Genomic DNA, 16,796 nt, shown 5'->3' on the forward strand with positions numbered 1-16,796 from the left:
GCTTTGCAATGCTGGATGCCAGGAGGACTGAGCCACACTTTGCAGTGAGACCTCCCTCTTCCTCCACTGCCGGTGCTGGGATTAATGGGATGGGTGCACAGCGGGGCCGGGTGCACTGCGCCTCTGCCCTGCCAGGAGCAGGTTCAGCAAAGGGAGAAGGGCACCTGCATGGTGGAGGGCAGCAGTGCAGGGGGGAGGGGGGGGGGGGAGGATGCCCTGTTGGTGCAAAGTGGATGGGTGAGTGGGTGAGCGGGAGCACATGTGCGTATGCATGGGAACAGACTGATGGGGGGCAAAGCAGCACTGTTTTTTCCCCAAGCCAGGAAAATTGGGGAAAGGATGGTGGGTAGGGAAAAACAGAACAAGGTTGCACCCTTTCCCAGTTGCAATCCGGATTAAGGAGTCTCCTGCACCCACCCATCCACTCAGTCTGGGGTCTGGGACAACACCACCCCACTCCCAGCAGCCTTCTGTAGGTTGGCAAGGGGCACGCGTGCATGGAGGTGGAATTGGGGTTAGGAGGCATGGGTGGGTGGGGGGAATGGCTTGCACCCTTTCCCTGCCGCTCCACTCGGACTTGCTTGGGCAGGTCCCTTCGGTGCAGCAGGCTCAACAGGGTGGACCTGCGAGGATGGCACCTAGAACGCGGCAGTGGCAGCACATTTGAAAAGTAGAGCAAAGCCAGAGGTCAGTAATTTTTGTTGCAAAGAATCAGAAAAGCTTCTGGACTGTGTACAAGAAGGGACACACATGTCAATGCAATTCACCAACATAAAATAAAGAAATACAAATAAAACAAATCAACAAGAATCAGCAAAGCATCTCTGATTAGATTCTATTCACTACTAGCTAAAATTTTTAAGAATTAGAGCTGCGAGGAGGCAAGGGGCACTCATCTCTGTTTCCCTCTAGGATCGGCCTTGGAAACGCCTGCCCTCACAATAAGACTACCTTTCTTCGACTGCTTGTGCAGGAAACCTGGGAGCGGCAGCATATTGCATGCTTTTCACTCCAAGCAGTCCAGGCTGGAAAACACATGACTGGGGTAGAGCCCTATCCCCACCAAAATTGGACTCCCTTTCTTCCAGTGCTACTGCAGAGAACCCAGGCTTGGAGGAGCAACAACGGTTTGAGGCTTGTTAAGGAGGACCACTCCGAGCTACAACACAAGGCAAACGTGGGAACCAGAGAGCAGCAGCAGCTATGTCACAGGTGTGACTCTAGGCAGGCAGCCTAGGCAGGTGAGGTGAAATAAGGAGTGACTGGGAGAAGAGGGAAGGGGTGGGTGGATTGGGCAGGGCCAGACAGTGGTGCAATTAGCCAGTTCTTCAAACTGCGCAAAAGTTTAACTGGTTCACTCGAATCAATCTGAACTGGCTGAATCCCACCTCTGTCAATGAGTAGCCTTAATGGTACAATGTTTACATGGAGAAGTATAAGCAGTGGTGTACCACAAGGTTCCATCTTGGTCCCAGTACGCTTCACTATCTTCATAAATAACTTAGATGAAGGGGAACTTATCAAATTTGCAGATGATACTCAGATGGCAGAAATAGCAAACACCCTAGGTGATAGGGTTCAGATCCAGATGAACCTGAACACTGAGCTCTATCTAACAAAATGAAATTCAATGTAAAGAAAGGTAAAGTCTTACACTTAGGCAAGAAAAACCAAAAGTACATGTACAATTTAGGTGAAACATGGCTTAATAGAAGTAACTGTGAGAGGGATCTTTGAGTCCTAGTGGACAATCAACTAAAATATGAACCAACGGAGTGCTGCAGCTGCCAAAAAAGCCAATGCAATCCTAGACTGCATTAACAGAGGGACTGAATCAGGATCACATGAGGTACTAGTACTGCTCTATAAAGCCTTTGTAAGGCCACATGTAGAATACTGCATCCAGTTTGGGTCACCACACTATGAAAAACATGTTGAGATTCTCAAAAGAAGAATCTCAGAGAAGAACAACAAAGTTGATTACGTGCCTGGAGGCTAAAACATATGAAAAATGGTTGTAAGAACTACGCATGGTTAGTCTAGTGAAGAAAAGGACCAGAGGAGACGTGATAGTAGTGTTCCAATATTTGAGGAGCCGCCACAGAGAGGAGGGGGTCAAGCTATTTTCCAAGGCCTTGGAAAGGTCAGACAAGGAATAATGGATGGAAGCTGATCAAGGAGAGATTCCATGTAGAAGACAAGGAGAAATTTTCTGACAGTAAGAACAATCAACCAATAGAACAGCCTTCAGGCATTGTGGGAGTTTCATCACTGGAAGCTTTCAAGAAAAGATTGGATTGCCATTTGTCAGAAATGGTGCAGGGTCTCTTGCTTGGGTGGGGATTGGACTAGATGACCTACAAAATCCCTTCCAATTATGTTAATCCATAATATCTTTCAAAAATCTATTGGCACCAGGGAACCACCTGAGGGTTGGAAAAAAAATCAGGTTTTTTTTAATAACAGTGTTCCAATATTTGAGGGGCTGTCATAGAGAGGAAGGGGACCACCTATTTTCCAAAGCACCAAAAGTCCAGGCAAGAAACAATGGATGGAAACTGACAAATTCAACCCAGAAATAAGTAGAATTTTTTTGACAGTAAGAACAATCAACCAGCTTGCCCTTAGAAGTTAATATCTGGAGGCTTTCAAGAAGAGACTTGGATTGTCACTTGCCAGAAATGGTTTAGGGCAGTAGTGGCTAACCGTTTTTGTCTCCTGTGCCAGCACCCAGTAGGCAAAGTGCACACACCCCTTGCCCCCTGTGCATGTGTGCACGATCCCCCTGTGTATCCCATGCATCTCTGTGCATGTGTACGCATCTCCCGCGCCCCTCCCGCCCCTTGCACAGGAGCGCCAGATACCCAACAATCAGTTGTTGGGCAGGCAGTGCACAGGCATGTGCAGTGGGGCTCTTCCAGGCGACCTCTCGCATGCCGGCAGAAGTGGCTCTGCGTGCCATAGGTTTGCCATCATGGGTATAGGGTCTTCAGCTTAAGTAGGGGGTTAAACTAGAAGACTTACAAGGTCCCTTTCAACTCTCTTATTCTGTTATTCATTCTCTCCTGTGTATTTTGCATATTTGAATGATTATTTTTATTTTTATTAATGATTGCTTTAGATATTTATTGTTTGATTGTAGGAATTAGGTATGGCTGGTGAAAAGAATGGTTCCAATATTTGAGGGACTCTTACAAAGATGAGGGGGGTGTCAACCTATTTTCCAAAGCACCAGAAGGCAAGACAAGAAGCAATGGGTGAAAACTAATCAAGGAGAGAAACAACCTAGAACTAAAGAAAATAATCCTGACAATGAGAACAATCAACCAGTGAAACGGCTTGCCTTCAGAAGTTGTGAGTACTCCATCACTGGAGTTTTTAAAGAAGAGATTGGACAGCCATTTTGTCCAGAATGCTATAGGGCAGTGATGGCTAACCTTTTTGTCATCATGTGCTGAAAGTGTGCGCATACGCATGTAATAGCACACATGCGTGCCTGTACCCACATAATGCAATGTGCACACGACCCTTCCTGCTCACTCCACTTGCTTGTGCATGCACACGTGACCCCCCCATACTCCACCCCCCACCCCTGTGCATGTACACGTGACCCCCGCGCTCCCTGTTTTGAGCCTAGTAAGACTCCCTGCAGCCTCCTGGGAGCAAAAACAGGTCGCACAACCCCCGCACCCTATCTTTGCTCCCTGGAGGCTGCAAGGGGGCCTACTAGGCTCAAAACCAGGAATGTGGGGGGCTGCACTGCACCCTCCCTGTGCCCCCTGCCCCCATGCATGCGCATGTGCGCATGTATCTCCCGCATGTGCCCCACCCTGCGCATGAATGGCATAACTTGAAAATCAGCTGACGAGTAGGAGGTACATGCGTGTGCGCGGGTGCAGTGGAACTGAGCTGAGATGACAGCATGGCTCTGCATGCCATAGGTTCTCCATCATAGGTATAGGGTCTCTGCTTAAGCAGGGGGTTGGACTAGAAGACCAAGGTACCTTCCAATTCCTGTTCTGTTCTGTTCTAAAATGCTCCCTTCTCCCACTGCAGCCCATCCACCCTCAGCCTTTATAAACAGTTTGTGAGTATCCTTACCCACTGGATATTTGCCATAAAGTTTGTTTGTTCTGATGAGACAAATGTTTGGAGGTTTCCACCATAAACATGCAAAAGGCTCCTACAACAGTTATTGGGAAGCTTTTCTTCAGTAAGCTCAAAGCCTTCTTTAGCAGTTTTTTTGCAGAAGTAATTTGACCCATATTGTAACAGACCTATAGACATGCAGACAGATAATAATAAAAGAAATTATGATTTTTTTTGTATATCTCCTTTATGATGCCTAAAAGACCTCTCCTCATAAAATCACGATCTTGCAGCATGGCTAAATCTACTTAAAACCAGTGGTGGGGTTCAAAAATTTTTACTACTGGTTTTGTGGGCATGGCTTGATGGGGAAGGATACTGTAAAATCTCCAATCAGAGGTGGTATTTGCTGGTTCTCCGAACTACTCAAAATTTCTGCCACTGGTTCTCCAGAACTGGTCAGAACCTGCTGAATACCACCTCTGCTTAAAACACAAGAATATATATTTAAATCAGCCAAGAAAAAATAATGAGACTTCTTTTGTACTAAACACTTCTATGAAATTATTTTTGTATCTTTATATAGCATAGAAGCAGAAGACACAGCACTTTGTAGGGTCTTCTACCTGCTTCCTATATATCTTCTCTGTTTTCATGGGTGCCCCAGAGATGGGGGAAGGAGCACAGGGAGATAAAGGATATGTCAGAATTATATCCAGAAGCCTTGTAAAAAACCAGCAAGATCAAGGGGTGTGTCGTACCTGACAAATCAATGAACTAATTGTGAAAAGCTTCTGAGGACATTTCTCTAATAAATCTAAATTTAGGGAGAGGCTTACTGATCATTACAAGTAGCAATGGAAGAATTTCTGTTACAGCAAGTGGCATGAAGGGAGACCATATAATAAAATGACAACTGAAGTAATACTGTACTTCTGATTGAGCAGCTGTAGAGAATGGGATATTCTAGTGGGCTTTACTGTATTCAGAGAAGAGGTAAGTATGCAAATGGCTATAGCCAGACACAATTGTCTTACCTCTCCCTTCAGGCTGTACAAAATGGACACCTCAAATTGGTTAATGAGTTTATGCTTGAATTCCGAAGATCTCAAGAGGCTCTCTGCTGTATTCAGATATGTAAAGGCCTCAAATAAGAATAACAGAACAGGAAAAATTCATTTCTGCATGATATATGGTGATCCCCAACTACTATCAATTCCCTCACCATATATTATAAATTTTCAAAAACAAATACTCAGATACCATAGAGGAGGTGAATCCAAGATGAAGACGTAGCATGTATTCACCATCTAGAATCTATTCACCATATAGAAAAAGATAACCTGGTAAACCAGTTCAGTTTTTTTACAGAGGGGGAAGTGATTTGGGTCTTTGTTATTTTGGCAAGGCCCAACAACTTGCCAGGTTTAACAGTATTTTAGTTAGCCATACCCACCCAGACAGAAAAGAGAGAACAAGCTTACTTTAAATATAAAAGTGGGGAACAAAATATGCTGATTTGCCAAGTGGCATGTTCCCCTAGCACTAAAATTTAGCATAATAAAAGCTTGACAAGTCATTCATTAGCTGTCAGCATGCTAGATTGACTCATACTCTTGCAGTCTGTTACAAGTTTTTGAACATTCTCCAATCTTTTTTTTACAAAGGTTTTGGCAAGGAAAATGAATTTGGAGCATTTCATTTTTTCTTGTAATTTTTCTATTAAACTCCTGTTCAGATTTGAACAGTAACTGCTTTTCAGCTACATGGAAAAGGTTACTTTAATCTGTAAACAGGTCATTTATATTCATAGAGAAACAGTTGGGTATAGTGACTGAAGACATGAGACCCCGTCTTAGGCACAAGTTGGGTGAGCTTGGCTCAGTCATTTCTCCCAGCCCTAGGAAGGAAACAATGAAGAATTGCTTCTGAAAATCACTGCCAAGAAAACTTCCTGGACTAATCCAGGCAATTGCCAGGAATCAAGACTGACTGGAAGGCCAGATACGTCATGTGCAGGCTCACCCAGCTCCACGAATGGGAAAAACATTATGAACATCACCTGATAGCAACGTGATGCTGTGAGTTTGACATCCGTGATCTGGAGTATCCTTTGCTGTAAGAGTAATGAAGAAGCTGGTTGGAAGAGAAAAGAATGGGTGTTCCTACTTACCATGTAGTTGTGGGAGTGGTTGACATAAGCAGATGCAGATTCCAACAGGTAATAAAAAGCCCGACTATAATCCCCTAGAGCCAAGTAGTGCTGAGATAAAGGCACAGTGACAGACTCCACAATTTCTTTGCATTCACAGTCCTGGGAGCCAGGGGTCTCGGTCCTTTTCTTGCTCATGCCAGTAAGCAAGATTATTTCATCCATTCTTTTTAAAAATTCTAGTTCTGAATTTTCAGCTCTACCAAAAATAAAGAAGAAATAATTTTCCATAAGCTCCCACAGCAACTTTAATTTCTAACATACCTCATCAACACAGAAACAGAAGGATACTGAAGCCCAACAATCTTCAAAGTTTTTAATTACTATGTGATACCAGGTCAGGTATAATAAGAAAAAACAATGAACTCAGATCAGAAAGAGCCAAACTGAAATCCCTATTTGGCAATGAAGTTTGGTGGGTCATCTGGAACCAACATTTCAAAACCAAATTCATGTGAGGTAGCAATCTAATTAATTCATATATCTACCTTATTAAAATCTAAAAGAAAGGATTTTTTTCTTTTAGAACAAAACTTGTACTTAAACTCAGTTTGGTTCCTTGATGCACTTCCATCACCCATCCCCACAAAAAAGGAAAGAAGGATAGCTGAAAAAAAGTTTGAAGGCCATCAGTCTGTGAAGTAGCACAATGTGTGCCAGCATAAATCTGGTCTGTCCCCACAGCCTTCCTCATTAACATGGAAAATTAGTAGATTCCTAAGAACTGAATGTGGGTCAGCAGTGATTGGTGGTTGCAGTTTCCCTATTCCTACCTGCCTGGCAAATAAAACAAGTTCCAATTGTTCTATCTCACCTCACCTCAGGTTGAGGGAGGGGCAAAATCTGACAGATGAGTAGACCCTGGAGTTTGGCCATCTTTTAGATCTGCTTTATAAGGAAGCTTCCATTCATCCTGCAGACCAGGAATTGCAGCTTCCTTGCACTCATATTGTTTTTTCTCCATTTTTTCTTTTTGTTTCCCTCTCCATCTTCTGTTTTCAGTCTCATTTTTCTCTCTTGTGCACCACTCGCTTTCCTTCTCTTACAATTTCTTGATCCTTTGTCCTTCTCTTGCCACATGATTATTTTCTGCAGCTATCTCTCTCGTGTTATTTCAACCCCTTGCTCATTTTTATTCACTATCTCTCTTGCTTTGCTTAAAAATAGCTGATGGAGGGTGTTGACAAATTAGAATTCCATTTCAACTATGTCACACAAACTGCCTATCAGGTAGGACAGTTTTTACATATGTGTAGCAGTTTCTTGTAAGATCTCCACTCCCATGCAGTACCCACATAATGCTTGTTTCGCAAAGTATGAATCATTACATAAGCATATAATAATTCCTGTAGTCCAAACTATGGGGAGAAAACAGGGAAAGAGTCAAAAGCAGCCAGGAATAGTAGGGCAGATCCAAGCCTCTGCTTTGTTGTTACAGCAAAGCGTCACAAGTCATGCATTTAAGAAAACTTTTGTCCAAATAAGAAGGGAGGACACCACATTCATGCTGGATCAGAGAAATACAAAGTTATCTGACAATAGCTATGTGCTGGTATCATAAAGTCTATAAATGCTATAGAATAGCTAATAAAGCACCTGCTACCTGCACTCAGAATATGTCCAAAAAAAGAAGGGTACAACAGACGCCAATCTAGATGAAAATTATAGACCAATCTCTTTATGCTGCGTCACCTGTAAAGTCATGGAATCAATTATTAACCAATCCATTATCCTCCACTTAGAGACAAACAACCTACTCTATAATAAACAATTTGGTTTCAGAAAAAAACTATCCTGTAATCTGCAACTCTTACACTGCAAAAACATATGGACTACACAACTCGATCAGGGCAAAGCAATAGACGCAATTTATACAGACTTCTGTAAAGCCTTTGATTCAGTGGTACACGACAAACTACTCCTAAAACTAAAATCTTATGGTATCTCTGGACACCTGCATAACTGGATAGAAGCATTCCTGTTAAACAGACAACAAATGGTCACAATTGGGAGCATCCTATAAAATTCTGTACCTGTCAATAGTGGTGTCCCCCAAGGCAGTGTTCTAGGACCAACTCTCTTCATACTCTACATAAATGACCTCTGTGATCATCTTAAGAGCAACTGCATTCTCGTCGCTGATGATGTAAAGCTATTCAACACCACAGATAATACTGCTACCCTTCAAAAAGACCTTGACTATGTATCAGAATGGTCAAACAAATGGAAACTTCAAATCTCAACAAATAAATGCCCTGTCTTACATATTAGCAAAAAAAAAATTAGAAAATAAAATACAAGAAAATAAAATACAAGTCAAGACCTTGTTGATGATCCAAACTCTGTCAAGGACCTTGGAATACTCATCTCTAATGATCGAAGTGCTAGAGCCCACTGTAACTACATAGCCAAAAAGGCGTTAAGAGTTGTTAACCTAATCTTATGTAGCTTTTTCTCTATATTACCAGAGAAAGTTACATTAATAACTAGAGCATACAAAACATTTGCTAGACCAATACTCTATTACAGCTCATCAGTCTGGAACCCACATTACGCATCTGATATTAATACAGTTGAGAAAGTCCAGAAATATTTCACAAGAAGAGTTCTCCACTCCTCTACTCGTTGCAGAATACCTTATGCCACCAGACTTGAAATTCTAGACCTAGAAAACCTAGAACTATGTCACCTTCGGTCCGATCTAAGTATTGTACATAAAATTATATATTGCAATGTCCTACCTGTCAATGAATACTTCAGCTTCAACCATAACAATACAAGAGCACACAATAGATACAAACTCAAGGTTAATTGCACCAAACTTGATTGCAGGAAATATGACTTCAGCAACAGAGTGGTCAATGTCTGGAATATTCTACCTGACTCTGTGGTTTTTTTTCCCCAAACCCCAAAAACTTTAGCTTTAGCTTAGACTGTCTACTATTGACCTCACCCCTTTCCTAAGAGGTCTGTAGGGGGCATGCATAAGCGCACCAGCATGCCTACCATCCCTATCCTATTGATTCTTTTTATTTTTCTTATATGTATCCATTTCATGTTTGTACTTATACCTATTATCTTGTAAGCGATTGACAAATCAAATAAATAAATAAAATAGAAATTGGGGTGCCACAAGTTTTACAGAGGTATATAGAGAAAAGGATAAGGCCTTTAGTGGAGCATACTAATGATCTCCTGAAGCTTTGAGAAGTGTACAGACATTTATATCATCAATACAGTGTGTTTTGATTCAGTTAGAATGTTTGTAGCAATTATCACTAGTAACTTATATCTTCTAGAATTATCTAACCATTGTTGGTTTAATAATTGTTAAAATAACAGTAATGCAGAAAAGCTTTGTGCTATTTCAAATAATTCATTTAATAATTCATTTCAGTGATGGGTGACTTTTTAAATCACTATGGTAATAGGACAATTACCTATATGCAGTCTATTAAAAAGATCTGGCTGGCTGGATGAAATATATTGTGAGAAGAGCCACTATAAATTTATCAAATATTCCTCCTCATAGTTACATATAGGAAAAGATGGAGTACTGGGACATCACATGGTGAGTTTCATTAAACTCCATCAGAAAGGAATGATAAGCAACATGGAACTATCATTTTAGGACACATACCTTTTATTTTCAATATATCTAATTCTGCTTTATCTTCCATTTTTGGAGAAAAATAATGAGTTCAATGTAAAACTAAATTTCTTGGAAAACTATCCTTAAATAATTGGGTGTGAAATTAGTTAGAATTTTTGATACTAAATAATTCCATTCATATATAACAGTTCCTTGGAGGATTAACAAAGTGCCACATAGTCTCACTCCCAATATGCCAGACAGTCAGGAACATAAAAGTTACTCCCTTCACACCTAAAGGACTCTTGCAAGATGAAGGTTGACCGCAGGATATCTCCTACAGAAGAACAAAGTTGAAGAAAGGTAAATGCCTCATCCTAGAATACTGTAATATATGCTGTAGTGCAGTGGTTCCCAAACTTTTTAAGTCCACCACCCCCTTGATGCTACAAACTCATCCTTGGTGCCCTCCACCCAGGGGTGGGATTAAAATTTCTGTGGGCATGGCCTAATTTGAGGGTGTGGCTTGCTGATCATGTGACTGGCAAACCAAATACAAGTGGTCCTCAATTAATGGCCGGTTGTTTAGCAAGTGTTCTAATTTATGACTGGCCTCCCCAGAGCTATTTGATCTGTTTTTGGAGTTTTGAAAGCTTTAGATCAGGGGTCTAAATCCCACCCCTGCCTGTGTGTGTGAGAGAGGGAGGCAGAGAGAGAAGTTGGATCCGACCCCCCCCTCTCTCTCTCCCACCAACACCAGAAAGCCACTGTCAGTCAAAATTCATATTAATAGTCTCCGGGATTAAAATTATGAGTTTGGTGGTCCCTGAGGTCCAAAAGTTTGGCGACCCCTGATCTAAAGGGGTGAGCCTGAGAGAGGGAAAGAGAGAGAGAAAAGAAAGAGAGGAAGAGAGGAAGAAAAGAAAGAGAAAAGGAAAGAAAGAAAAAGGGACAGACAAAGAAGGGGGATGGAAGGAAGGGACAGAAAGAAAAAGAAATAAAGAAGGAGGGAGGGAGAGAGGGAGGAGAAAGATAATGAGATATCTATTCTAGTCCAATCACCTGCTCCAGCAGGGTTAGAAGGGAGTGTGTGTGTGTGTGTGTGTGTGTGTGTGTGTTCTTGTAATTTACCAGTACATTTTGGTTTTGCCTTCTTCAGAATTAACACTGTAATACATTGGGGAAAAGCAATTTTTAGGGTGGAGATCTGGTCCAATGGATCCTGTTTAAAGCCTCAACAAAATGTGAGAGCTTCCTGATAGTCTTGACCATGTTTCGTCCACAAAACTTTTAATAGAAGCCAAAGAGGTTTCAATATGCTGGCAAAGATGTTTCAAAGTGGAAAAGGGCCTCAGTCTAAACTAGGCCTCATTCAATCTGATGCATCAGGTCTCTCTTTCTCTCTCTCTCTCTCTCCCTCCCTCCCTCCCAGACTGACTTTGATCTACTTTCCCGATGTGCTTGCGGGGGCGGCTCTTCAAACATGGATGGATGGAGGGAGGGAGGGAGATAGGGGGGACAGGCAGGCAGGCAGACAGACAGACAGACAGATAGATATATTGGTAGATAGATAGGTAGGTAGGTGGTAGGCAGGCAGTAAGACAGACCTTGTGGATGGATGGATGGATGGATGGATGGATGGATGGATGGATAGGTAGGTAGGTAGGTAGGTAGGTAGGTAAGTAGATAGATAGATAGATAGATAGATAGATAGATAGATAGATAGATAGATAGATCTATATTGGTAGATAGGTAGATAGGTAGGTAGGTAGGCTGGCAGGAAGACAGAGAGATCTTTGGGATGTATGTATGGATAGGTAGGTAGGTAGGTAGACAGAAAGACAGACAGATAGGTAGGCAGGAAGGCAGGCAGGCAAACAGAAAGACCTTTTGGGTGGATGGATGAACAGATGGACAGACGGACGGACAGACAGACAGACAGAATGCAACAGTGGTGGCACTTTGGGAAAGTGGTAGTGGCAGCTTTTCCCAATGCGCTGCCGCATTTGAGGCGCCGGTTCCAGTGCGGTACAACAGTCAATGGGATGAGCCTGCAGGGCTGGCACCTCAAACGCCCCCCTGTTGCCTCTTAGTGTCCATCTGCTGGCCCCCTTGGGGATGATAAGAGGTGGCAGGGGGGACGCACATTGAACATGTCCACAGTGGCACATAACGTGCCACCAGTTCTGCATTGGAGGTGCTGGCTCCAAGCGTTACTACAGTCAATGGGTGAACCTGCAGGGCCAGCACCTCGAATGCCCCCCTGCCTCCTCTTAGCATCCCCAAGGGGGGCAGCAGAGGGGTGCTAAGAGGCAGCAGGGGGCGGCATGTCAAACATGGCCACAGTGGCACATAACATGCCACCACTTTCGCATTGGAGGCGCCAGCTCCAGAGCAGTGCTAGTCAATGGGTGCACCTGCAGGGCCGGCCGGCACCTTGAATGCCCCCCTGCCACCTCTTAGCATCCCCAAGGGGGCCGGAAGAGGGGTGCTAAGAGGCAGCAGGAGGAGGCATGTTAAACGCGGCCGCGGTGGCACATAATGTGCCACCGCTTCTGCATTGGAGGTGCCAGCTCTAGAGTGGTGCTAGTCAATGGGTGAACCTGCAGCGCCGGCACCTCGAATGCCCCCCTGCCACCTCTTAGCACCCCCCCAGCCACCCCCCTTGCCTCTTAGTGCCCCCCTAAGGCATCCCACCCCCCCAGGGGGTGGTACCACCCACTTTGGGAACTACACCCTAATCCAATGTATTCCATATAAGTAATGTTGTACAATCCAAAGAGAAGGTAAAAGTAGTATCCAAAGTAAAAAAAAAATCTCAATTATAAATAAAAAGTAAAAATAAATATAGTTTTCCCCCTTCATAACTAGCTAAAAGAGAGTGAAAAAAAAATGATAATGAAAATGGCTAACAAAAGGAAAGAAAGCAAGGAGAGAGAAAAGAAGCAATATCCATCTCCTTGTAAAATGGTATATAATAAAAAAGGAAAATACAAAAATTAGGTTTTTTTTTAAAAAGGGAAAAGTACAGAAAAAGAAAGGAAGAAAAGAAAAAAATAGTAAAAAGATATTCAAAAAGGAAAGAAAAAAATAAAAAAAAAATAAGATTTGTATGTTAATATCTGCTAGGAAGGATATGATTTAATTATCCAGTTGCAATTCACCTTATATCACCAAGTCTCAGCATCCAGCCTTCAATTGCTTCTCTTTGCTAAATTCCACAGTGCAATTTTGTCACATTAATCAAAGCAACTCACAAAAACAATTAATCCAAACAGTTCAGAAGGAGTTCTGGTTTCTGTTTCTTTGTATCTTCTTTGTTTCTTTTAGTGTCCAAGAGTCACACTGTTTTCAATATACATTCTCAGTGTAACCCTCTGTCTCTGTAAACAATTATATCTTTATCTTCACTTTTTACAGCTGTCAAGGTCAGCCTAATAGTCCAATAATCATATCTCCTTCTCTCTCTGTTTTTTAATTCTTCTTCCCTGTAGGTAGCACTGTTGCACTGCCTTCCCTTTTAACTTTAAAAATTATACTTATATAAAAAGTCAGGAAAAAAAGTAATTCAAGAACAAAAGTAAATCCAATTTTCTTTTCTTAGTCTTCTTAGCTTAATTCTGTAAGTTCAAAGAGTCCAGTCCAGTTTTTAAAATAATTTAAAAGTATTTTCTGTTCTTTACTCCATAATTAATGGCTTCCTCTTTCTATTTGCACCAAAAACTGCTTTCCTCACCACTTTCTTCCAGGGGGCCGGGGGGGTGGGATATCAACCCACCACCCTTTAATTCTGGCTTTCTCTTTTTCCTGTTCTTCCCAGGGGCCTCTTTTCTTTGATATTTAAAAAGTTTTAAATTCTCACCTAGATTGGCCACACTTTCTCTTTTCTTTCCATCAGATACTGCCCCAGCCTTGTAGCAGTTCACGATGACTGCTTTCCTTTCAAGTCAGCTAGAGAGGCTGTCTCTGGATCTACCAGGAATATTGTGGTGTCCCTGAGATCAGCAGAGTGTCCTCTACTCCATCGTCATCCCTCCAGGCAATTTAGAGCCAATAGACCACCGGCTGTCAGGATTTTGATGTACTCCCTAGGAGCCCCTAGGGATTCGGTCGTATTGCCGCAACATCAGCTCCGCTCTCCTTTTAAATGTTAACCTTCACTCCACTAGCAAAGGCAAATGGTGAAGCAGAGAAATCTTCCTTCCCTTCCTTGCTGTTTGCTTTCAGTCCCTGGCTAATGGTGGGAGGACGGAAGGCATACAGGCAGAGACTAAACTCTACCCTTCCTAGGGGCTCATCTCCTTCTCCCAGTGGATGCATGCAGCCAGCAAAACTCTTCCCTTCCTACACATTGTCTCCTTCTCCCAGCAAATGCTGTATGCATTTCAGGAGGATGGTGGGGAAATAGATGGTGGGGACATATTGCAGCATTTCTCTGGTCAGTCATAAGGCCGAATGACTACAGGGGTGCTGCAACATATGTAACTTCAGGACTGGGTTGAACCATTGCTAAGTGACCTGTCATAACTCAAGGACTACCTGTAATCTTAACTCAATCAGAATAGAGCTGGAAGGGACCTTTCGAGGTCAGCTAATCCAACTCCCTGCTGAAGCAGAAGACACTATGGCTATGTATTCTATGGTAATTGACTTGAATAGAGCTCCCAATAGAGCTCTGTATTTTTAAAAAATCACATCATCAATCCTTACATACATTATTCACGTGCTGCTATGTTGGAAATAATTATATATCATATGGTTCTTTCTGTGTGAAAAGAGCTACCAAGAACTGACAAAATAAGATGACAGATGGGAAAAACATTCTTCATTTCTTTGAGTTTTGCTAAGCAAAAATAAATGGGATACAGTAGACAGACAATATCCCACAGAGACAAATGTCCAACCAAACTTGGCCAATAAATAATATTTCTATACCTATAGTGTTCTATGCATATGTTTCTCTATCCAAAATACAAATTTTAAGGAGGCAAATATTTATTGCAAGCTCTCATCAGTTCTGTGGTTTCTCATACAGTAGTGCTTCTTTCTTGGAAATATCTAAAAATTAATTTACAGCCCAAATGAACTGATAAAAGAGGACCAAATTTAAACTGGAAGCAGATGACAAGTGCAATATCGTTTACCCTAAAGGCCCTTGGGAGATCTGAAATGGCACCTGGAAGCAAAAGAAAGGAACCCTTTCTGACCATGATGGCCCAATTGCATTATCTCTCAAAGACAGTAACCAAGGTCTGTGATCAGTTCAGTTTTGTCTAAAACAATGAAGCTGTCAGGATTCTGGCAGTTACCCCAATTATCTCCTGTCATATCTATTAACACATTACTCAAAAACAATCATTTTTCTTTCCAAAAAGATTTCCCTCTTCTAAACAGAAATATTTTAGGTAAGGAGATTGGGGTTACAAATGTTACGTGGAATATTATATCAGAGAGAACAGATCTTTCCTCCCCATTCTGGTTTTTAGGTGGATGTCTCATTTTGACAATAATCCACAACCTCCACTATTTTTAATATTACTTGTCATGTTTAAAAGATTTACCTGTAGTAAGCTGACGTGTTTTAATCCTACTATCCTTCCATCCTATAAGTGTATCTGAAGAAAAAATAATACATGAAAAGATATCTTAATTGTTTGATCTAATTTCATCATTCAGAAAGAGAATAACTCTGTTCTTGTACTTCAGAAGTATAAATAAAATCACTTTACCACCACTTGATTCCATCAGAGCAACAACACTAGGATGTTTAGCACTGAAGAAAAAAGAGTAATCTGCTTTTTCTGTAAAGGAAACAAATACAATTCTAGAATAAGTGCATAAGAAACTAATTCTTAATCCATAATTCCTGAAAATCAAGTATTACTATCATCAACCAACAGTATATAGAAAGAACTACTGAACAACTGAAGCAAAAAGGATGGTAAAATCATGATGATTCACTTAAATACCACATCACTTTGCAATGGAATTTCCCATTCCAATTGTATTCAGAAGTCAAGGATTACCTTGACTTACTTTTGAAAAACAAAAATGCTAAAATGTGTACCCTAAAACAGTACCTGGCATCAGCCCTGCAACAGCTTACAGGTAACAAACTTACCATGGAAAAACCACTCAAAGGAGTACCCCAATTACAGAAAAATAATGCCTTTGGGGGATTTATCTTTTAGCATGACTGAAGTGGTTGGGGCAATTCCAGTCTTGTGATTAATTAATGCTAAACCATTAAGGCAGGGGTGTCAAACTTGATTTCATTGAGGGCCACATGAGGGTTGTGTTTGATCTTGGGGGGGGGGGCATAGCCAAAGTGGGCATGGCCAGGGTGGGCATGACAGCACACTGCCTCCTGCAGCACTTTGCCAGCCAAAATGGGGCACGGGAGTTAATTACAAAATGTGAGCTTTGCTTTGTGACATCCAGATCCAGGGAGCAAGGGGTATGAACTGCACAGAAAATACATTTTTCTTTGGTTATGAAGAAATATCCCCAAAGTCAGATGTAGACTAAATGTAGACTAACTTTTAGCTACACATCTTCTTTTATATTTTGGTCCTCTCTAATATTTCTATTCAACACTTCCAAAGTCAGTACAAATAGCAAAGGTGATAACGGGCATCCTTGTCTTGTGCCTTTTCTTATATTAATAGAGTCTGTAAATTCTCCCTCTATCATTACTTTTGCCATTTGCTTATAGTATATGGCTTCTATTACTTGAATAAATTTTCTGGCAAAGCCCATCTGTTCCAGTAATAGTAACATAAATCTCCAGTTCACATTATCAAATGCCTTTTGGGCATCTAGGAATATCAAAGCCATTTGTTTTTCAGGATGCGCCTCATAATATTCCAAATTATCCCGAATTACCCTCATGTTGTCTTTAAT

General features: G+C 41.7%; 1 protein-coding gene across 1 annotated transcript in view; it reads right to left on the bottom strand.

Moving 5' to 3' along the window:
• The window catches only part of ADCY10 (adenylate cyclase 10), a 199,667-nt gene that overhangs the window by 44,800 nt on the left and 138,071 nt on the right, over positions 1 to 16,796 (bottom strand). Inside the window, 4 exon segments of the mRNA XM_087930379.1 lie at positions 4,102 to 4,277; positions 5,127 to 5,234; positions 6,263 to 6,500; positions 6,842 to 6,908. Coding sequence (XP_087786505.1) covers positions 4,102 to 4,277; positions 5,127 to 5,234; positions 6,263 to 6,500; positions 6,842 to 6,908 — 589 coding nt within the window.

Source organism: Pseudonaja textilis, chromosome 3 (genome assembly GCF_049901715.1).
Source record: "Pseudonaja textilis isolate UNSWEBS1 chromosome 3, rPseTex1.2, whole genome shotgun sequence".
NCBI classification, from domain to species: domain Eukaryota; kingdom Metazoa; phylum Chordata; class Lepidosauria; order Squamata; family Elapidae; genus Pseudonaja; species Pseudonaja textilis.